At 32.3% G+C, this 24,055-nt stretch overlaps 1 protein-coding gene across 2 annotated transcripts in view; it reads right to left on the bottom strand.

Annotated features, from left to right (window-relative positions):
* Positions 1-24,055, bottom strand: part of LOC123698986 (semaphorin-1A) — a 234,839-nt gene that overhangs the window by 11,280 nt on the left and 199,504 nt on the right. For both annotated transcript variants that reach the window (XM_045645831.1, XM_045645830.1), the window contains exons 4-5: positions 7,928-8,036; positions 3,756-3,951 (exon numbers count right to left, since the gene is read on the bottom strand). In XM_045645831.1, coding sequence (XP_045501787.1) covers positions 3,756-3,951; positions 7,928-8,036 — 305 coding nt within the window. The remainder of the gene's footprint in view (positions 1-3,755; positions 3,952-7,927; positions 8,037-24,055) is intronic.

Below are 24,055 nucleotides of genomic sequence, written 5' to 3' on the forward strand. Positions count from 1 at the left end.
TTTCGGAATTAGAGGTGTAATCTTAATAAATGGTCGTTCTTGCGTTACACTTGAACGTGCTCAAGATAAAGTATAGCATTTATTTTATATTTTTTTAATTTTATTTTCTCTCATTTCAGTGGTGTTGATTTACAATTACATACTTTTAGGTTCAAATATTTATTTTGTTCTAGGTCGTGTTTCAAAAATTCAACATTCATAGCTTAGTTAGTAATTTAATGTTTGAATACGGATGCTACGAACGTAGTGGACTACGGCTATTGGCTACGTTTATAAAGTCGTAGAAAAAAAAAGAAAAACTATTATCATAAAAACTTTTATGAAGTTATTGAATACATTAATAGAAGAGATTGTTTTACAAACAATTTGTTTTAAATTCAGAATTATGTACAAAAGACAGCTTTGCGTAGAGATCAGAATTAAAAAGCAGCTTTTCAATTCAACGCGTTAAAATTTAAGTATATTTTTTATATATTTATGACCTGAATCGCATATAATCAGCACATCAAGAAGAGCTGCAAACGACTATAAATTAAACACTAAAGAAAACTGTTCCACGCTGCTTTTAGGTGCAAAATTCACGTTAGCAAATGACTGCGACGCAGTATGTATCGTGTTACATATTGAGGCAAGACCGGCCGGTTCCCATGGGGCCCTCTCCGCTTAATTGGACCGATCAATAGTGAATAACTAACCGTAGCTGTCCTAATGGATGTCTGCTATCTGCACCGTATTAATGTTTTAATAATACATTCGATTTGTGTGAGCGTGATTTGATCATCGCACTTTTGAATTCATTGAAAGCTTTGTAACATGCTTATTAAGCATCGATTTTTAGTCTTACTTTAGTCAATTTTATATTTATGTTTTACTAATCTTAGAAGTAGTCAAAATTCTAAGATTCATTTTTATATATAAAAAGGATAAATTTATAGTTGTGCAATAAGGTTCCTAATTGTAGCACAATTTAACGTTTTAAATGCGGCTCAAAATAACGTCTACGAATGAATAAATGCGTACGAGTTGGAGTTATAAATCGTTATCAATGTCATTTTATATTAAACGTAAATAGCAATATTTATGGATCTTCTTGTCACATCAAGAATATATTTACGCGGCGCCTTTTGTTGATTTCCATGTGATAAATCGTTTTGGAATTTGCAAGGGGATGAGTTAACGTTAAGAAAATTGGACTAAGGGACAAAAGCATAATTGATGATGTTAAGATTCGTTGCACAAATGTATGGGGTGAGAGTTTCAACACTCGAGTATTTGTTTATCATCCCAGTTATATTATGCAAGCTTTTATAACGGCTTGATACTCAGTCATTCAGTTTTCTCATCGATTTGGAATTTAGTGAGGTAGGCGGTAGAACTCATCTGTGGAAAGAACTTGGGAAAAAAATATCAACAGGGTACTTGAACTACCATTTGTGTTGTTTCATATTTGCTTAAAATATATGTAAATACATTTATAATATGTTATGATTTTCAAGAAGTACAATGGGTATTAAACAAGTTCAATAAATAAATTTTAGAGCAATAAATTAAACGGTAATTGTTAGAGAGACACAAATTCACGGTCACAGTCTAGTCCCTCTTCAAACATCTCAAAGGGAACTAACATCTTGAAATCATTACAAGTTCAACAATGGCATTTTGTAAAATTACTATTAATAAGGCCCCGACCCGGGCCAATGCAAATACTCCATTGTCTGACCCTTACATCCATTAACATTGATCATTCCATCAGTCAACGCAAATAATAAGCTAACGTGTGTTACGTCCATACAATACGTGTTACTAAGGTAAGGGAAGAAAATTATGTTTGTTTGTTTGGGATAATCTCTACTTACTTTTATACTTGTGTGCACTCAACACAATAGATATACAGCTAACTAAATACAGCGGATTTGTTGGAGATTTTCCTCGGTGTATATTTACGAGTGTAGGCAGACAGGCCAATTCACGTGTCTTGGTAACATAATGTGGATTTAAATTACGCTTATATTCTGTTTGCATATTTGTTTTCCCGCCGTAAATGCAGGTTTGCGTAGGTAATGTATATTTGTATTGATATACTTTTAAATTTGTATACGAAATAACTTATCCATATTTCGTCTCATGTTTTATTATGATGAGCTAAAATATTTTACATAGTTCCTTAAAATATACAACCTCAAAATTTTATAAACGTAATTAGATAAAATACATGAACATGTTTAATATTGCATATAATCCATCGGTTTAACTTATAAAGATTAAAAAGAAGAAGGAAGTACGATATTTCAACGAGGCATTGTCTTTACACTTTGAAACATATGCGACGACATAGTAATAGCTATATACCTATATATTTCTCCCGGGATTTCTATCTTCGTAACAAAGACTGCCCATTGTATGTCGGCAGACTGTGAAAGCATGTTCAATAGCTGAAAAAGATTTCCGCTATTTGTACACTTTTATAATTTGCTCGAATAAAAATCTCTAGACGCATATTAATATAGGTACTTTCTAACACAAAAAGTACATTAATTTAGATGATTTTTATATATTTCATTGATTTTGTTATGTAACCCATTGCGGCTAAAATGCCGTAAACGTACCTAAGTAATTGCAATTGCAATTGTTAAAAAAGTTCTATTCATTTTCTAAACAAAATTCTTTGTTCAGAAATGAAACGTACAGTCAGTGCACTTAAACGGTGAAGCATGAAAGGTAAATGTGCATAAGATTGAATAGTGACCGAATCGCCTTACGTCAGCGTTAATCATGCTGACCTGTTTGTTTTTGCCCATTCATTCCAGGCTTATTCGGCCGGAATGGGCCTGAATGGACGCTACGTATGTTGCAGAATGAGACAAATTGTAAGAGGAATTGCTAGAGATAAGTTTTGACACGGCTTTTTCTACCGTTTAATTATTGCCGTTGTGACTTTTGGATAATAATATAATGGCAACTTGGTAGTGATTTTAGGCGAAAAGTTTTTTTGCGAAAAGTAGAGTTCTCATGGATTTAATCGAGCTTTAATAATATTGTCTTAGATTTGTTTCATAAAGTAATTACACCAGTCAAATTCATTATTAATGTTCAGTAAATTCGAAGAGAATTACAAGTAAAGTAGTTCAAGAAATAACAAGAAAATTTACCCAGACTGGGTTGAATAAATAATCCTCAAATTACCCTAACCGCAATTAGTTACCGTATCTTTTGAAAGTTTTTCTACTACGTTCGTGTAAGTAGTTATCGCTAATACGTTTAAATAAGGCTCTTATTAGACGCCTAGCTTATTTGTACGTGGAATTTTTCCATTCCTTTTATCGCTGGAAGTATCATAGTACCGATTTCAGTACAATAGACTTATTTATCGGAGCGCAAACATTCGTAGAATATTATCAGTACCATTAGCAACTGGTAAACGACGGTGTATATTTCAGCGACTGCGTAGGTTGTTTCTCTCTTTGTCATGTTTCTATTATTAGAGAACATTGTTGCTTTGCTTTTTAGAACTTGAAGAGAAATAACGAGCTTTAAGGGTAATAACGAACTTTAAGTAAATGTAACTTTTAAATTAAAAACCGTATTTAAGGTTTCTCTAATAAAGATTTTAATAATCACAATTAATAAATATCGTTCCCAGTCTTTTGCGATCGACGAACGACGGGTCGTATCATGTGAGTTGGTCACATAGAGTCACATCACTTACCTTAAGTTAAATAAAGAGGCAATAAAAATAAAGACAGTACAAAACCAACCTGCATAAACAGCGGTAGAATTATGTTCAGGGTCGTAAGGACAGACAGCCTGGCCGGATTTTTCTTTCTCCATGTGATAAGAGTCCCTTTGCACTCCATATTCCCGGCATACCGGCTTAAAGCTGTTTGTGCCACAGATAAGCAATCTGCCGGGACCCAACGAGACTAACAGGCGAATGTAGTTTTGACAGCTCTCCTGTAAAAATATTTTTCGGTTAAAAAGTTGGTACGCTGAATGCAAAACTATGAACGTAGACTATGAATAATTTAGAAGTTAGCGGATCTTTTATTTCAGTTTATACAGTGGTATATTATTCCTTTTTAAATACTAGATATTGGCCTGTTATTTCTTGAATATTCACTTGATTGTTATGAAGTGAAAATTCAAGTGCTATATTATACCTAGCATTTGCGTTTTGTTAACAAAACATTTTAATAAATGATGAATGATCCATTTTCTTTCCCTAGTCGTGTAAGTACCTATATTTTTTTTTTCATTCCAATCAATAGTTCAATACGGATTGTATAGTTTTATAAATTACCTTGTTAATTTATAAATAAACATCTCTCATACTAATTAGTTAAAGATAAACAAGTATATATTTGTTAAACAAAGAGGAAAATGGAAGCACAGATTGCATAGAGGAGGAAAGGAAACGTTATGTTTTTCCTTTAACTTGTGTCACAAACAATTTGGCTTGTTTTTGCCAAAAGTCACAAGTGTTGCTAAGTTGTTCTACGCCTCGTCAGTTTCACGAACTGTTGTAATTATATCTGATAAATGAAAATATAATTCGTATCTTAATAATATTCTTGTTTGTTGCTGCTAAGCGGGATTTCATTAATAACGCTTTTTATAATTTCGCCTGGTAACAGGGGAATTATGATTTTCGTAGTTATGAAAAGGATTATAATGTAATTGTTACGAATAAGTTTTTCGTGGTTATTAAATTTAGTCTTATTACTTCTACTTTTCACATAAATCAACTTATCTGCAAAATCGTATTTTAGCGTCTAAAATGTAAATGCATACGTCTTATATTGCACATGGAGTATTCTATCAATGCTATATCGAGTTACAAGACGGGCTATACAATGGCAGATTACATTAGCATGCGCAGAGTCCGTCACGCGTTTCATCCGGATTTACTCAGAGTCCACTTGATTGGATATTCGTCTGTTGATTCGATCCGATTGACTTAAAATTTAACGCACTGCGATTGCAGGCGTAGTTTTCTATACATTTTGATGCAGTAGAGCAGTTCTTTTCTGATTATCGTTCAGCTATTGACTATTATATGGTCCTTAAAGCAATTAAAAGAATGTAATCTTTCCATGGAAAGTTTTTCGACGAGTGTTGTAAGTTGTTATGAACACATTCAGAGTGTAGGCGAAAGTCAAATCAAATAACGTCAATATTGTCTTTGTTAAAAAAGTATAAGAGTTGATATTGTTTTTATTGTTTCCCATACTGTAGGTAGTGTATTAGTAATTGTATCATTGATCGTCGAAACAAAGCTTGGCCTTGATTTAGATAGATTAACAAGTTATTGTTAGTCCCAGATTATCACATCAACGGTGACACCTTTCATACTAATCCGTAACAATGAAGACGACGGTATATTAAATTGAGATAATGGAGATTTTGACGGCTTGCGGCTGGCTCAGGCGTTCGCTCATCAACAATGGGATTGTCTGATACAATACATGCGTATATTGACTTAGGTCTTACACGATATTATTATATGGAACATATTCAAGTGTAATAATTCAACGTTTGAATATCAGTTCGGATGTGAACGTTATTCACAATGACCGGTGGACATTTGACAGCTGTGCTGCCTGTTGGAATTTGGTTAATATATCTAAAATACATATTTTATTATTATGTAGATAATTTTGGTTTTGTTGAGGTAAACATTACTAAAATGAATCTTTAAACATAATAATATCAATTATTATTTGATAAACTCAACGGTTCTAAGGAACTACGATTTTTCTGTAGAAGTCTGATTTGAAATTAATAGTCGAAGAAATATGGGGTTTCGAGCTAGAATGTATAAATAATATGATGAACGCTACGTGTACTGATACCAATTCTTACGGTTATTCTGATAAAGAATAGAACTCAATAGAAATTGTCCAGATTTGATCTACCTTTCATTTGTAATTAAAACAAACAGTCTATACAAAACGGAAACTCTACATGCATAGGAGATTTAGATGCTGATAAAGGCCTTCACCAAAGACCATAAACTAGGTCGTAGTAATAAAATTATTATATTGCCTTCAGATAGTAAACGACATTAAGAGCCAATATTGATCGTATATAACCATTATGATGCTTTGCTTTTGTCCAAGAGGCATCAAGTAACATATAAAGTGAGGTCTGAACGATCCCAGTTTACGTTGTAAATCACTTACAAATATTTATTAAAGGCTTGTGTTCGATAAGTATTTATATATCATCTATAAAGTGAAAGTGTTTGAACAATATGCTTCGTTTTGCATGGATTATGTATTAAGCTTTTTCAATTGCATTTGAACTGGGGATGTATGGGTAAAACAAACAGATTCAATACAAAAATGCTTAATAACCTAGCATTTATAAAAGTAAATAAACTGAACATGCAAAATTAAAAAAGATTTATATGCAAATAACGGGGACATCTATATTTGACCCTATTTCAATACTTACATCACTTCGATATTCAACTGAATTCAACGTAGCTTTTAACTACATGACGTCCAAGTGGAGTCTAAATGAAGATTTACATTTGAGCGTTTAGGTATTCACTCGAGAAGTTGAACTAGAATCGAACAAATCAGCTGAAGCCAGAGGACAGTCACGTCTGACGGCCGTAAGACGAGCGATGCCATTGAAGCCTGAATTTCCAAATGCAAGCCCAATCAATGGCGGACTAAACTCAAACCTTTTAGTTTAAACAAGCGTGTCCTTTGTAACATTCGCTTAATAGATTTGCCAATTACCAATTTCAAACGACCCAATATTTCAATGCTAAAGATGGAAAGTTTATACACAAAATTAATAACCATAAATATAACGGAAAATTAATTTTAACGTTCTATTCTCCGAAATTTATAATTGTGCGAGTAATGAAACCATTTTAATCCTATCATCGTTGAATATTATTATGTACTTTTGGTGTTAATTTGTTTTCATACTCTAATTTTTGAAAAACATTAGTGTATTATGAAAAGTGTTCTACTCGAAAATTTCATTTGTAATCATATCTGCATATCGGTGTTTCATTTAATGAATCTTGTTATATCATAACTTTACACTTACATTCAGTTAACTACCTAACCACCCCCGGCTTCGCCCGCTTTGTCTAAAACCTAATAAATTATATACTAAAACCTTGCTCTTGAATCACTCTATCTACTAAAAAAACTTATCAAAATCCGTTGGGTAGTTTAAAAGATTTAAGCATACAAAGGGACATAGGGACAGAAAAAGCAACGCACGTCTTATATAAACTATGTAGTGAATAGTGAAAGTGATGTACCTTTAGCTAAGAATACCCTTACAGTGTCTAGCTACAAACGTGAAATAATAAAAGAATTTCCATTTTAACGTATCACAATCGTAGTGTAATTACTAGAGAGAGAAGACTGCTCATTAACTCGAACTAAAATAATGTTATGGTTCTTACGATGTCTCGGAGAAGACAATTTCTTTGAGAATTGTGTTTTATTATTGTATGGAGAGACGTATAAGCGATTTGATGCTCTTTTACTTGGAACCATTTTATAATAAAGCAATTTTATGTTGGGAATTCTAGAAAATATCTGCTTCAAAAGTTTATTTAGTTCGTTAGAACATATTTTATTAAACTCTTGGATTGATGAGTTTATAATTGGAATGGGATGTTACTAATCGCTTTAACTGCTGATAGCAATTTTAGTTTTCAAGTTATAAAACATATTTTTAAACACTTATATATGTAGATGTATAAGTAGTAAATGTTTAGAAATTAATTTGAAAACTACTTCTCTTTTTAAAGCAGTAGGTAGTCTTCTTTTTACCAATACATTTGATTGATCCTGTATTTCCTAATGAAACAATAAATACAAACAGCCTTACCTTGTTATTACTATTATAAAAGCACGTACTAATTAACGATAATTAGATAAAACATAATATTTACCTCGTCTTTTCCTTTTACGACGCACATTTGCACGTCACTCTCTGCTGAATACCACACGAGGCGCCGTTGCTCCGTGAGATCTGTTAAGCTGAGGTTGTACACGACATTTCTGGAACAAACGGTTAATATATAATTACTGAAATTCTGGGTCTCAATTATTTGCTATTTTCTTGGAAATTAAATGATAGAGCTGATATTAGTTACTAAGATTGAAAAAGAAGCTTTTATTTTGTTTTACTTTCAGTTTACCTAATCGTGGATGATTGCTATATCGTAGCACAGTTCTTCCAAAAGCCTTGTATTACGACTACAACGTTGCAGCGATTTAAATAAAAATGCAAAATCGTAAACTATAATCTGAATTTTAAATGTGGAACAAGAAAAATATAATATTTATCTTTGTTCCACACTTCTGGTTACGGAAATAGGGGTACAATTCAGAATAAAGAGCTCATAGTTGCTAAGGGACCGTTTGTCGTGGTTTTAAACGTCCAACTTTAGAGATTTCGATGCAAGTTGAACATTCTAGAAACTTGTCATGTAATCAACGTGTCCAGAGGCAACGTGACGTAATTAGAAGCTAATTAGTAAATAAGTCCTCAATAATATTTGCCGGTTTATTTTCCGTATTATTGCTAAGTAACAAATGTTGTTTCAGATAAGGAAAATGTTCGCTAATATTTTATTATAAGAAGAGCTTTTTAATTAACCTTATATTATCTCGTATAAATCCTGTTTTATTTGTATCTTCCGTTATGAGAGAAATTATTAAGTATTAATGATAATATATGATATACCTACGACTTCTAGATTTCATTTATTTATCTTTTAACATTATTTTTATAGGGTTGTTGCGATTTTGTAAAGTTTTGTTAATGATATCACACGTCCTGTTAGGTATTGATATTCCCTCCAGAACATACTTATTTGTATTATGGAATTATTTTAACCTTGGGTTCTGCTATTTTAACAACTCCTTATACCACCTCCTACCATTCTCATAGCAAGAACAACTCATAGCAACTTTTGTTAAAATATCATAAACTCAATAAATCATAGACCAAAACCACAGCGTAAAATATACACCGTAGAAAGATATTAATATATTGTATGTGATAATCCTAAAGCTATTAAATGACGCCGCAAGTCCATAATTTATTAAAACAGAGCATGTCTGCGTCATGACATAATTGCCAAAGGACTCTCGCCCCTTAATTAAGATATTTGGGACGAAATTTCATAAAGAAATTATGGCGTAAACTTTGCCAATTACAACAATTCCGATGGCCGGTGACTACATAATGTATTTGAGGTTTAACAGACACACTCACGCCCGTCTCGAATGTAAATTGATAACGCAATTGAACTTCTCTTCTTAACTTTAATCGCAGTTTCATGTTTTTATTGCGCAGTTTCTTTCGAGAAATTAATTTTACGATTCATCTTTTCAGACTCAATGGTGAGACGTTAAAGCTGTCTGGTTACTTCGTAAATACTTTTGGATGCTTGAATACTTTATTGTTATTAGTTCATGGTATGAATGGAGGTGTTTATCTTAATATTCTTGAAATTCTTTCGATTTTTCTTTAAGAAAAACAAACGAATGCCGAACTTTGCTCCAAACTCTTTTTCGGATTATTCCAATTGATGAATTTTTATTTATATTTATAGAAATCTATCGGGTTTTCCATTTATTCGAGGCTGTTTTGCAAATACACAAGTGATAACTGCGTTAAAAACAACCGACTTCAAACTTGCACTTGCAAAATTTACAAATACCTACAGACAAAAATGCTCATAAAATAAAAACTACTGGGCCTATCCGAATAAAATTTTTATGGGACCAATTCGACACCATCCCGCATCGAACAAAAAAATAATCACGTAAATCGGTTCAGAAACCTCGGAGTAATCGGTGTACATACATAAAAAAAAAAAAAAAAATATACCGGCCGAATTGATAACCCCCTCCTTTTTTTTTGAAGTCGGTTAAAAATTGAAAACCGACAAAGCTTTAATTACATTAAAACACTCAAACGTAAGGCGTTAAAACTAAAATTCAAGACATTAGTTCTGGTGCACGTTAATTATTCGATACGGTCGTGGTTTTAATCAGAAAAGTTTTGAGAAAGTTTGCAACAGTCGTAGCCAAAAGTGGCCCTGAGTGGCCTGCGGTCCCCATCGTGAGGTATAAGTTGCATTTCTGCATGCAGTTTGTAATATGCTGTTGTAATTACTTATGCATGCGATGAAGATACGTTTTGGTATGACGCTGCATGATTATGTAATGCCAGGAAGTGTTTCCAAAGAACTGTACGACAGCTACGTATGGATTACTTCTTGTATTTTGCATGACGAAATTCGATTGAACTTCGTGCAATTTAAAGAAGTGCAGATTTGAAACCGAATTGTGTGTGTATACTTTGTTTAGGTAATAACACATCTAAAAACGAATGCACGAATATTGTAAATTGGACAAAAAATTTTCTTTGTGCATTACAGTAGTCCATAAAAAGTGAGGACCTTATACATGAGTTTATTATATGTATGTAGGTATACAGTAATCTATTTCCTTCCCTTTCCAAGGGGCTCATACAAAAGAAGCATAGCCTGTAATTTGGTGAGTATAGGGGAGCCAATTTGCGGATTTCGGACCCTATCTATATTTTATACGATAACTGTTTTTTGTTAGCTAACGAAGTGGGATGAGCCAATCAATTCACTAATGCCACAACTGACAGTAAATAATAATCTTGTTATTGCATTCTTTGGTAACCTTTGATCGTTATTTGCGGAACAGTGTAGGTATGAATGTAGGAGTGAGGCGAGGCGGAAAAATTGCTATGGAAAGTTACCCTTAGCCTCGAATATTTATAAGAAAGCATATCCTCTTTTTTCAAGTTAAATTTTATTTTGTATTTAGCATCAGTATTTTGTTTTACAATGACTTTTATCAGTGGTTGTAATACGTTGTGTAAATGAAGTTTAAATAAACATGAATTAAACGAAAAGAGAAGCAAATGAGACACATTTAAAAACATCAAAACGGCACCACGGTTACATCATAGCTCGGAGCCAATTATAAAACAAAGGAACTTAAAAAAATATAACCTTGTTTACGGATCTTTTATTGTGTAAGCTATCAAGCCGGAGAGCACAGGACGGGCACAAATACCTTGGGATTAGCCGGCTCCTATAAACCGTAGGCAGTGCAGTAAAACAAGCAGAACAGTGGGGGAGACAACAATGTCGAAAGAATAAATTATTACTGTTAGAGAGCTAAACAATGTGACTTTATCTCCGCTATGGGGATCCCCCTTCGATCTGATGTTTTCATTTGTAATCAGCGCAGAACTACCGAACGGGGGTGTGGTAAACGTATCTCTAATTTGATACAATTCATTGCTATAATTTGTTGAATGTAGTTTTATAAAAGCGTTGCTTTGAGTAGAGCGTCTTTTCGGGGTAGATTTTGCGCCTGATATCTTTCGCGTTTTGTTATTCTTAGCGGTAAATTTGAAGAAGTAATTTTTAACTCGACTGAATTTTATGAAATAATTCTAAAATATAACATTATGTAATTAGGTACTCATATATACTAAATTACTTTTTTAATAATAATTAAAATTAAATTAAATTAAATTAAATATTTTATTTATTTCTCCTCACAATTCCCAATCTTAATATACATGCATACAAAAAATTATAAACAATAAGCTGGAGTTGGAGGAGCTGGTGTCTGAAATGGGTTTTAACCGGTATCACAGATCACCAGGTCCCCGCCCTCGGAACCAAAATACACTTACAAAAATAAGTTTCACATACATAATTCAAGAGTTTGTGCTTAGGTAGTGAGAACGACATAAGTTTATTGTTATTTAAAATTTAAAAAACAAAAAAAAAATAAAAATAAAATAATATACCTACATATGTGTTTGTGTGTTGTGTGAGTGTTGTGTGTGTGTATGTGTGTGTGTGTTGTGAGTGTGTGTGTGTGTGTGTGCGCGCGTTTATGTTTGTGTGTCATAAATATTTTCCAATTCATCCATTTGTTTATTTATATTTAAATAAAAAAACAAATCTGTTGTTTATTCTACAAAACAAACCAATTTAAATTTAACATTTTATTCCCTACTACAGAACAAGGGTAGAACAATATAGCATACATATAGCATTTTCAGGTCAACGACACTTAAAACATATTTTATTTAACCGCATCTGCATTTTAGCCAGCGCAGTCGAAGAATATGAATTTCAGCAGTAACCGACAAAAACCGGCACTGCAATTTATTTGCATGCACTCGACACTGTTTCGATATTGGAAAACTTTACGAGCTCCGTTTAGAACAATATCAATAGAACATTGGAGTGAAAGGGTTGCTAGCTGCGAAAAATTCGGGTATCCGTCCCTTTGTGAATGCCCTTACAGTTTAATTAATGATGACGTTTCAGAAATGCATAGAATTAATATTAATAGCGGTCTGTGAAATTTTATACACAACTTTATCTCGAAATTATTTGGCAGTTTGTATTAAATTAATTTGACTTAATTGTTTCTTAAAAGTTATTAAAGTTATGAAGAAAATTAGAAATAATTAACTATTAATTAATTATTTTATATTGCAAAAATTATATAGCACACTGACGTTAGTAACCATTTCCAAACAATATCGTCGTCTGACTGGAAATTTAACGGTTTTTAATTTAAGTTTTTGGCAACCCTAGCACGTATGCACGGCATGCACCAGGTTCAGATGCAGCCAGATACAAATATATTTGAATCGTGACTTCATTTATATTGAATATTTATATCAAGCAGAATTTACTTGCATAAGATTTAACTTTAATTTTTCGTGTTTTTAATTAAGGCAAAGCTTTAGGCTGGTTGCAGAGCTTGACCGACCATCAGTGCGTACGTCAGTCGCGCTTGTCATATGTATGGAAATTCATAAAACCGTTCATAGCTAGACCGACCAAACGCACGCGTATTGTCATGCGCATTAGTGTCATAGTCATACAATAATTGTTGATGCGTGTCGTCAGGACCGACGGTACGCACTGACGGTCGGTCAAGCTCTGCAACCAGCCTTAAAGAAATAATTAAATAAATAGAGTAAAAATAATAATGCATATATTTTTTCTTGTTCCAACGTATCCGAATCCATCAAACAAAAGAAAAAAATATCGCATGACAATCGTCCGCCATCTTGCGTGTTTTTCGCTGGTAATATTGGTAAAGTTCACAACGGCCGAAGGAAATGCGCTTTCGAGATTTATTGCAATTGTTACAAACAACATTCGTCTGTTATTTCATTCGATTTATCATGTTCGATTATATTACGTTACAATATAAACTATTGTTGTTTACGAAATATCGTGTTTAAGTAGGTACATATTTCAGGAATTTTGGTAATCATGTAATTTATATTTACCTGTAGACTATCATTCTAAAATCAAGCTAATTATTAAACTATACAATGATAGTGAATAATAAAAAATTCTTAACCCTAGATCACTAATCATTCGTCTCACAGTCGACCGGCACCTGTTGCGTTCGATGTTTAGGTATGTTCCCAACACTTTCTCGTCCCGCCCCTCTCAGTACCTTCCTGATTGGCAATTTATTGACCCGTGTGGAGATGACGCGGACGCACGCTTTCTAGTTCCGGAGTTATAGCAAAATATTCAACTCACAGACGAATGTGTAGTGACTACGCGTGCAATGTGAACAAAGGTGTATTTTTGATTAATCGATTTTTTTATTGTTTATTGATACCAATCTATAATAAACGTTGAATAATACTTATTGTAGAAAGTTTATCTGCCTTTTTGCTAGTAATGTATACTGTTTCCTTTAATAGTTTTTGGAATAATACGAATTAAAAAAATTAACCTTCCTTTTATTGTATACATGAATTCAGAGAGAGATCAGGAGAAGATATTGAGTATTCTTGAAGAATGCGACAGCCACAATAAAGAGGGCGAGACACTTGAACATCAGTTGGATGGTTTTCGTTGCTCAGATTTCGAAGGCGAAGACAATTTAGAGAGAGATTTAGCAATCGCTACTGATCAAAGTGAACAAGAATCTGATACGTCTTCTGACCAAGAATTCAATTTTAGAGGGAGAACTTTTGTATAAGGAGGATAATAGTCTCTGACGAGGATACCAGCACGCAGCCAGGAGGCCGCCAACAGCTATAATAGCACCAAAAACGCAGTCGACGCAGTTGACCATATGTGCTCAACAATCGGAAGACCTAGGTGGCCTTAGGTTATATTTTATAATATTCTAAATTTATGCATAGTTAATATGTAATTTATGTATCTAACATGGTGAGGCTGCGTCAAAAACCATTAAAACTAAGAACTTTCATTCAAAAAATGGAAGATGGCCTAACTGAACCATGGTTGCAGGAACGGTACAATACACCAACTTTGAGGAAAAATATCAAAACATACATAAAAGATATTCTAAAAATCGATGATGTTTTCCCTAGTACGTCTCAAGGACGGACAAATAAACGCAAAATATGCCGATTTTGTCCATATAAAAAACGCAGAATGACTAAAAACTCATGCCACTCATGCAGAAAGACAATTTGCGGCGAGCACACAATTCCTAGATGTAATGACTGCAAAGATTGGAAAAAAAGACCTTCTTATTTCTTATAATAATATTTAGATAACTAACTTGGCTATGTTGTTAATTATTTCACTTAAATATAACAAATAAATAAAATACATGCATTTTAATTTGTTCGTCTGTAAGTCGAATGTTTAGTGACAAAGTAACACAGAAATATGTTTAGTGAGCTAGGGTTAAATTCGTCCTATCTTAAAAATACGATCTCCCTCGCTGTACAATTAAAATTCATGACGGTCCTATTGAAACCCTTACAAAAACCAATTTACTTTTATTGTTTCGTCAAACGTTACTTTGATTTATGAGTCTTTGGTGTGATTTAAGGGAAATTAATTATTTTTTTCATAAGACCGCCTTTTGTCACATCATTTATTTATCAGCAATATGTTTATTTTTAACGACCGTTTAGTTTCAATAAATAATAATTATTAATATGTGTTATAGAGCTGGGCTTGAGTGTTTAATATAATGAAAAGCAAGAAATTTACTTAGAGTGAAGAAGTTAGAATAATTAGCAACGATACTTTATAATATGCTATTGATTGATTATTATTGAGATATTGTATTTTAATAAATTATCAAAATAAAACCAACAATGTAAATAAACTCTACACGCGTAAATAATTCCACGTGTATTACTATTAACCACATAATCAAAGGTTAATTCATACTGCAAATAAACGCTACCTTACTTCCGAGAACAGTAATTGTATTATTACTACGTGTATTGGTATTATTTTATTTAATTAATAAACACACGTGTATCGACAGCCTTTGGCGGTAATAGCCGTAATATACTACCTACGTATAGATTATTTAATTAAAGTAATTACTCCGATGTAATAATACATTGAATAAGTATGGTGGAAACAAAATGTTGCGTGATAGCTATTTCGAAATTAACATAATGACAAAACTATTCCCAGTACTACACGTGAATGCTGAAACAAAGAAAATCGTTCGTAATCGGTGTTAGTAAAACACGTAAAATATGGTAAAGGATACAAATTGTTGTAAAAGTTACCTCAATTAGTAAATGATCAACAATATAGTATTTAATAAACATCGACATGATGACAGTTATTTGAAAAGTTATAGAAATATTCCAGTAAACCGTTATAACAAATAAATAAAACTTTATTAACAGTTAAAAAAGTAAATGATTTCAAAAGATTAAAAACTCGGAAAACAAGCGTATAAATTAGAAAATAAGCGTTGCAAGGATTCCAGTTTGTAATAGAGCGAGGCACTAGGTGGCCTTATACACTTAGCGAGTTAACTGATCTGTTTTCCCCAAACTACTTTATTTGTTTAGGCCACAACAAATAAGCACTTCGAATAAAGTTCCACAGACTCGGATTGCGTCTACAACTCTTGTATTGTTTAATCAAAAGAGCGGTTTAGGGAAGGTAGGCTGTTTGTTCTGGCATAAACCTGGTCTTTTCATCTCTCTCCGTTGAAAATGATTCTTTATTGCGCTGTATGAGATTTATTGTTATATTTTACTTGTAGTCCGTTGGTTTTTGGTTTATTCTTGTGTGAAATGCTTTTTTGTTTGGTTGATATTGACGTGGCGAGTTTTTATTTTGGTTCGTTCCTCTACTGCCTTTATTTCTGTATCCTATATTCCAAAATATGAACCAAAGTTGTCAAAACAAAATCTCGTTTCATTCCGTGCCGTTATTTAGAAGCAAAAGTTATCGACTTTATACCTCGCTACTCTCGCAAGCGGAAATATTTTTATGTAGACTTCCATCAACACTATTCATACAGTATGGTTCACATTTAAAACATAAAAATAATAATTTCTATTGACGTGGTATCAAATTAATTAAATTCATACTTCTACTGAGACCACTTAAGGAATGAAATAAAAAGCGTGAAAATAAGAACGTCGATGATAAATTGCCGTCGTTAATTCAATTTTGTTTCAGTTTTTACAATTGAGCAACCGCAAAATACAGTAAAATTTATCTTTTATAAAACAAAGAAATACATCTACAACAAAAACTATAAATTATTTGAATGAGTTGGTTCAGTTGCATAACAGTTTTCTCAAATGACTACTAACATCTAACATTTAAAGATTAATATATAGTTACTTAGTAATTTGGATACAATGTCTTTAAAACATAGAATCTCAAGTAAAATACTATAAAGCCAGATTTAACGTTTACAGTTAAAGTTACAGTTGTTAAAGCATAATGCTTATGCGAAATCCTTTAATAAAATGATCACGCAATTCCATAGCTTATTAATAAAGGTAATTCAGACAAATTACAAGGAAAAATTTCCACAAATCAGATAGGAAGAAATCTAGCAAGCGATCGCACCAGAACACGATAACGCGGGAAGAAGGAAGGAAGGAATAATTTAAGCAGGCCAAGAGTGATGGTCGGGCAAATGAGCAGAAATCAGAACAAACATCGGAGGTCTCGGGAGAGCTCCCGTGATTGATGCGATGATTACCTTAATTTCTTTTTTACCACGAACCACATTAAGAATTCAGGCGTACATGCTAAATAAGTACTGGTTTATTGCGTGTTTGCAAGTTAATGTGGGCTTTCTTTTTTTAGCTATCGATTTAGTACACGAGTTAAGGTGCGGGTTTTCGTTTAGAAATATATGTTAATGATGTGTTTATTTTCAAAGGTTCATATTTGGATAAAAATGAACTCTGAGTATGATAACGTAAGTAAATGTTCTAGATACTGAAAAACCAGCCTACCGATAAGTTTGAAAATCACTTTTTAAAAGTTACTCGTTCATCTTTGTATCTTGATATATTATTATCGAACTGCAAAGGCCCTAATCAATCATTCACTATAAATAAGTACTAAAAATAAATTCTCGATGACAACCAATGCGGATAAAGACCAGCCAATGTTAAGTCTAGCTCAGAGGAACAAAAGATCTCACTCAACCTCACTCAACACTCACCTCATCCACTTGAGACTGGTCGAGGATCCATCCCTTGCTCTTTCTTATTTCTATACTGTTTCTATATGCAGGAATTTGCCTAAGACACATTTTAAACAGGCCAGTATTAAAACTTAGTCTAGACATAAAAACCACGATCAAATCTTTAGCTTGAATAATTTCGTGGATAAAATTAGTATGTAAAATTAATTAATGAAAGTTTGCGAAGTTCACAGCGTTATGAAAGGGTACGTTTTATGCGAAGTTATGTGCTAACATGATAAGCAGTTTTGTTAATCTAAATTCTTCATAGCAATTTTAATACGGTTTATGTGTTGGCTACGAACGTGACTTGTTGCTGTTTAAGCTTTGTACACAATTTAAAAATTTATAAATTTACAGAATAATTATTATGCTGTGATAATTGTGCTTTTGAACTTTACTGTTTTATGTTACTTAGATAACAATATAGATAACATAAAGTAAAAATAAAACACAGGCAGCATTAATACATAATTGTTTATGAAATTTAAAACACAATAAGTACATTTTTGATTGAATAAAACTCAGAACTCAAATAAATTTTATTTACTAAACACGCTGCTTTTCTATCCTTTAATATAAAACGAAGTTATCTGAGGATCCAATCGGTTTTATTAGAAACATCGCTTGTTGATTCAGGTTTCGTAGGCGATGTGACATAAAATGGAACAAGAATCGTGGAATGAACGAAATTAAGCCAAGCCGTACATACGTTTTGTAATTTTCAATTACCGGACAGAAACTCCGTTGTCTGCTAGTTTTGTACATTTTATACTGCTGAATTTAATTTAAGCTGGCCATCGTATTCATTTTTACATATTTTGTCTGTTACGGCGCGTTATTTTATGCTTTATTGTGCTGTATAGTCATAAATTTGTAACGGACAAAATAAAAAGAACAGCAGGGTTAAAGTGTGGGCTATTTTTTCGTGGAGTAATGCATTTTTATTTAAGTTATAGGAGCTGCGTGACATGATAGCAAGTAGGTAATACTTTGCATTTAAACATAGATGGATGGATAACAATAATAGACACTTATACCATATTTTTCCTAACCTACAACAATTTTATTGAGAATTTGATTCGAGAATGGAGTTATAGAAACAACTTTCCGATCCTTACATTAAATTTATGAGCCGTCCCACGAAATGAGAATATCGAACATTCCAAAGGGCTAAAAGTACCAACACTAGCTGAGGTCAAACAAAGCTCGTATACGACACATTTGTTATCATCCGCGCATACTGCGTTAATTTAGTTAAAAGGGCACAAAAGGCTCGCACCCTACAGAATAACATTACGTGGGAGGCACGACACGAATAACATTTTGGAGAAACTGGCGACTCTCGAAATTACTTGGATGTGTTGAGGTTTAGGTATCCGTTTGAGTGGGTTTTGCCTAATTGAATTGTGGAAAAATATACCTTGTACATTTGCGCGTTGTATGCAAATTTAAAGGGATGACCCACAGGCCACAATGTGAAATGAGTTTACGTTAGTTCGTGATCACTTCACAAATTGATAATCTTGATTGATTTACATTAAGATGAAGAAGGTACATTAAACTTATTTGCTCTGTATTATGTCTTACTAACCGTAAAACCCTAGACAAATAGGATAATCTACTTATTTTTTATTTCAAGTTTATATTAAAATTGGATAGAAATATAAGAAACTAGCTTTCCAACCGCAGCTTCGCCCGCGCAGTCAAAGAAAAACCCGCATAGGTAGTTCCCGTTCCCGTGGGATTTCCGGGATAAAACCTATCCTATTTCCCGGGGTAAAAAGTAGCCTATGTCCTTTCTCGGGTATCAAAATATCTCTATACCAAATTTCATGCAAATTGGTTCAGTAGTTAAGGCGTGATTGAGTAACAGACAGACAGACAGAGTTACTTTCGCATTTATAATATTAGTATGGATATAGATATAAGAAATCGAAATTCAATCAAAAACTGTTGATGCGTATTCGAGTTCAAACACGTGTAATAAAAATATTCCAGTAGATTATTACTATAATAGGATATATTTTCTACGAAGGATCTCATCACATTTTATATCCCTGGAGATCTAGGATTTTAATCTATCTCTAGCTTAGTAATAATAAGATGAAATAAGTTTCAAGTGATCAAAGAGCGCACAAAGTTATTAGCGAAGCCATACGTTGATGAGAGCTTATAAGTTTTCTTTATTTGAATTTGATCACCCTTATATACTTCACCCTCTTAAAAATAAATAGGTATAATTGAAGTGGAGATGTAGCAATAATTAAAGATAATCATTTTCTTTATGTTTTTAGCCCAAAGAATAAAAGGCAACGCATATTCACTATGTTGATAATAGTTTTGTAAACTGTTTTTATATTTTCATAGAAAGGTTTTATGTAAAATCTGTCTTGTTATCTAATATATTATATTATAAAGGCGAAAGTTTGTAAGGATGTATGGATGTATGGATGTAAGGATGTATGGATGTTTGTTACTCTTTCACGTAAAAACTACTGAACCGATTACAATGAAATTTAGCACACATATAGAGGGTAACTTGGATTAACACATAGGATAGTTTTTATCCCGGAAATCCCACGGGAACGGGAACTATGCGGGTTTTCCTTTGCAAACGCGGGCGAAGCCGCGGGCGGAAATCTAGTTATTTTCATAAAAATATAAACCTAGCGTAATGAATGTAATACACACGTGCATGTTTTATTATCTATTATTAATGTAGTAAGTGTGTTTATTTCGACGTTTTTATATCCATATACACCCATTTGATATTTAAGTTTCATTAAAGAAGCTTCTATAAAATCAGATTTCAAAAGAAAAATAAACAACACATGTGAACACAACAATACAAAGAAAACATTTCAAAAGGTGAACATGATTTTTTAAATTTAAACGTAAAAGTTGAAAGCGTATTTGTAATTTGTATTGCAACAAGTCCTTCAGTTTAGTACTTTTGTAGATAAAAAGTTAGAAAAAAAACAACAATTCCGCATAAGTTTTGACCTACATTCCGGCTTTTACATGCATGCCACGCTTTCTTGATAGTTTGCTGTTGTGTTATGTGAGTTCTATTTTAAACTAATTAAACTCGACGTAGTCTGCTTTTATTGCATTTTATTTGAGAATAATGGGCTCTGTTGCTTTATGAACTGTACAATTGTAAAGTTTGTAAATAAAATATGGTATTTTCTGTTTTAATTGAAGTTTCTTTCATTCTTTCATTAAAAAGCTCCATATGCAATATGAATTTGATGAATTTTATACCTTTTTGAAGTTATTGTATGTGAGCAATGGATTCGCGTTACATATTTTTGTTTTCTCAAATAATAAATGTAAATTGGATTGAATAGAGTTTAAGCTGGTTTTATAAATAGGACAATTCTCAAGATAAAAATGACGGCACCAGAAAATGATTTTTTTCTCTGATATCAAACAGACAAAAAATAACATTTTGTAATCGATATCCTTGATTATATTTTGTAAATTCATTTTTTGCTTGTAAAACTATTCGGTTGTTACTGCATTAATATATAATGTAAATATTTATAAGTTAAGAAAACGTAGACGTTAAGATAAAATAAAGAACGTAGCAGCGTAGCATATTTCGTAGAACTGCTACAAGTTAAAAATAATATAGGTATTTTCTTTGAGACGTTCAAATTTCTTATTCAAGGGATAGACAGATAAAGAAGAATATACAAAATTTTATAAAAATATGTATAATTTCTTGTATTGTAGAGGAATTAGCAAATTATGGAAATTGTACCAGTAAAAAAAAAAATATTTTTATAAAATATATCTCTGTTTCAGCTAACTTTATTTAGTTAGGAGAATAAACATACTTTCACCAAATAAACAGCGTAACAAGTTGTTGGTCAATAAATAGAATTGACCTTGCTCCTTTTGCGACGCGACACCTTCTGTACGACTTTTTGGATCTTATTCTTTTAAAGGATAATATTATAAGCTTTTTATTACATCACTCCGGCTTTGGATTGAACAATGAACTCTGGGTTTTAAAACGTTCTTGCAGTATTTTTGTAACTAATTTAAAATTTTCTCTCATCTGCTTGAGTAGACCATTTTTAATCTGTTAGCTTGACGCTTTTTATTTTTTATTTGTTCCTTAAATACAATCTAGATAAGATTGTATTTAAGGAACAAATAATAATATTTCTAGAGTTTACAGAGATCTATTCATAAACATTTGTAAAAGTTCACACGAATAAAATACTTTGAGTTTCAGTTTCAGTTTATCACACCATGTCGAGTTATAAATTTTTTAACTTAATTTTAAAATTTATTTAATTAGTGTATCAAATATAAGCATCGAAAGTCACAATGAAAGAATGATTGTTCAATCACAATAGAATTATATTTTATTGTCTACAATTTTACATAGGTCGAGTAACTCCATGTGTTGAAGCTTGTGTCTATCTCATGTTCATGAATCATCATCAACAATCACCATTAAAGAAATTAACCTAAATCTATTTTTTACAATTTATAATTTTCGCTAAATAAAAGATATAAAACAGAATTACTGCCTCAAATCCATTTTTTGTCTTAAAATATTCAGACCGAAAACGCATTTCAAAGTAATTCGACATGCATAAAATACGCATAAAGTATTATGCAACAAAACATAAAAAATAGTATTGTTTTAATAAATTACGTAGCGTAAGTACTCGTAATCTTACAATGAGAAAATACCAGTCTGCCACTGCTTTGTTACGAGGCATATTTCAATATTTAAGTTTATGGAGTCATTATTTACAGTACCGTAGTAGGCTGCAATTAGCAAGACTTTAAGCTGTAAACAAACAAAATAAACAGCGTTGTTTGAATTTGGAATGCATTTTGAGCATCATTTATGAACAAAGAAATATATTTGTAACGTTACAAACAAAACAGGACGGCCGTAGCGCGGGCTGAGCAGATGTGTCGTGTTTTGTGCTCTAGTGATGGCCCGGATTATGTCGATGATGTAAGCGTGTAAAAATTCAGAGCAGTTGGCAGGGTATTTATAAAGACAGTCATTTGAAATAAAATAAACCAAAGATATACCTACATATCTTTTTGCATACAAACGAAAGTTGGATTGTAACATAAAAAGTGTGAACTTTTTAGCTGTAATAATTGCCTTTGTAAAATTTATATAACTCGTCATTTGCAAAAACATATAAAAGATTAAAGTAGTGATCTTAATCGTGTGTATGTTTATCCCCTTAGCCAACAAAATAAAAAGTCGCATATAAAAATCAAATAAACTTTATTTGTGTTTAACTTCAGTTCCATATTAGGGTGCTCAAGCATCGTCAATGTAGTTTATTTTGTCATTAAAAGTATCGATAAAAACCGCCCCAACACGTTATAAAGTGTAGGCCGGGCGAGGGGTGCTTTTAAGTCTCGCCTCCATCCGAACACGAACCAAAAATCTTTATAAATGCAAAAGAGAGAGCCATATTTGTTAGTCCGAGTGTCGGAGCGGGATGGAGTGGGTGCATTGGTTTAGCTCTAGATACAGCACGTTCTTACTTCAGACTGCGGTTAAGGGTACCCTAACTTTACGAATTCAAGTGGAGTTGGAAAAACAAATAGCTAAGTATTTCATTTGAATGTATAACTTGGCATCTTTGAGTAAAGGTGTCTACGAAACTTCGATTTAAATCCAAATAAACTACATTAAACATTGCGGTTAACGGTTCGGTTTTGAATGTCTTTGAACTTTTTTATAGGAAAATATTGATTTACAACTTATTAGATTTAAGGATTGATAAAAATGAATAAATAAAAAACAGCCATATTTATACTTAATAACATATTATAAAGAACCTAAAGGATACATTTTATACTAAAGAAGGAATTTCTAAGGAAGTTGGGCGCTAAGTTTACGGATTGGAAGTCTTGAATTCTTGAAGTGATCGCATCTCAACTAGAAAGGTGGAGTGAAGTCCAGTTTTGGCTTAGCACTCGACGGTCTCTGTAGTTTACACATATTCCAAATAGTATCTAACTAGGAAGAAGGTGTATTCTGATCGTATAAAATATCTTATACTGTTTAAAGAGTAGTTCTAAAATATTTTATTAAAAGTTAAAGCTCATCTCATCATATCTATACTTCATTAAGTTTATATTAATTCAAATTTTAGTGTTAAAAAACAGGAACATGAAAATGATTTCGCCAACATTCTAAATGTTGTCAGAAGGGGAGTTTCCTGATTAAAACAAGTCTAGTTCTGAGTAGATTGTAAGACAGTCCTATTATTAAATATTCATTATTTACTTTGAGCCATTGAAATCACGAAACTCGTTCCATTTATCTCTTTGTTACAGAATATACTTACATAAACATTCCCGAAATGAAGAAACAAAGGAGGAATCGAATGAGATTTATTTTTTTCAATATCAAAATAAAGTGTACAAAGTAGATTGTTTCAGACACTTATAAATATTTTCCCTTTTTATTGTTCATTCTCGAAATGAAATTATTCCATCGTATCTTTTTGTAATCGAGA

Source organism: Colias croceus, chromosome 17 (assembly GCF_905220415.1).
Source record: "Colias croceus chromosome 17, ilColCroc2.1".
NCBI classification, from domain to species: Eukaryota; Metazoa; Arthropoda; class Insecta; order Lepidoptera; family Pieridae; genus Colias; species Colias croceus.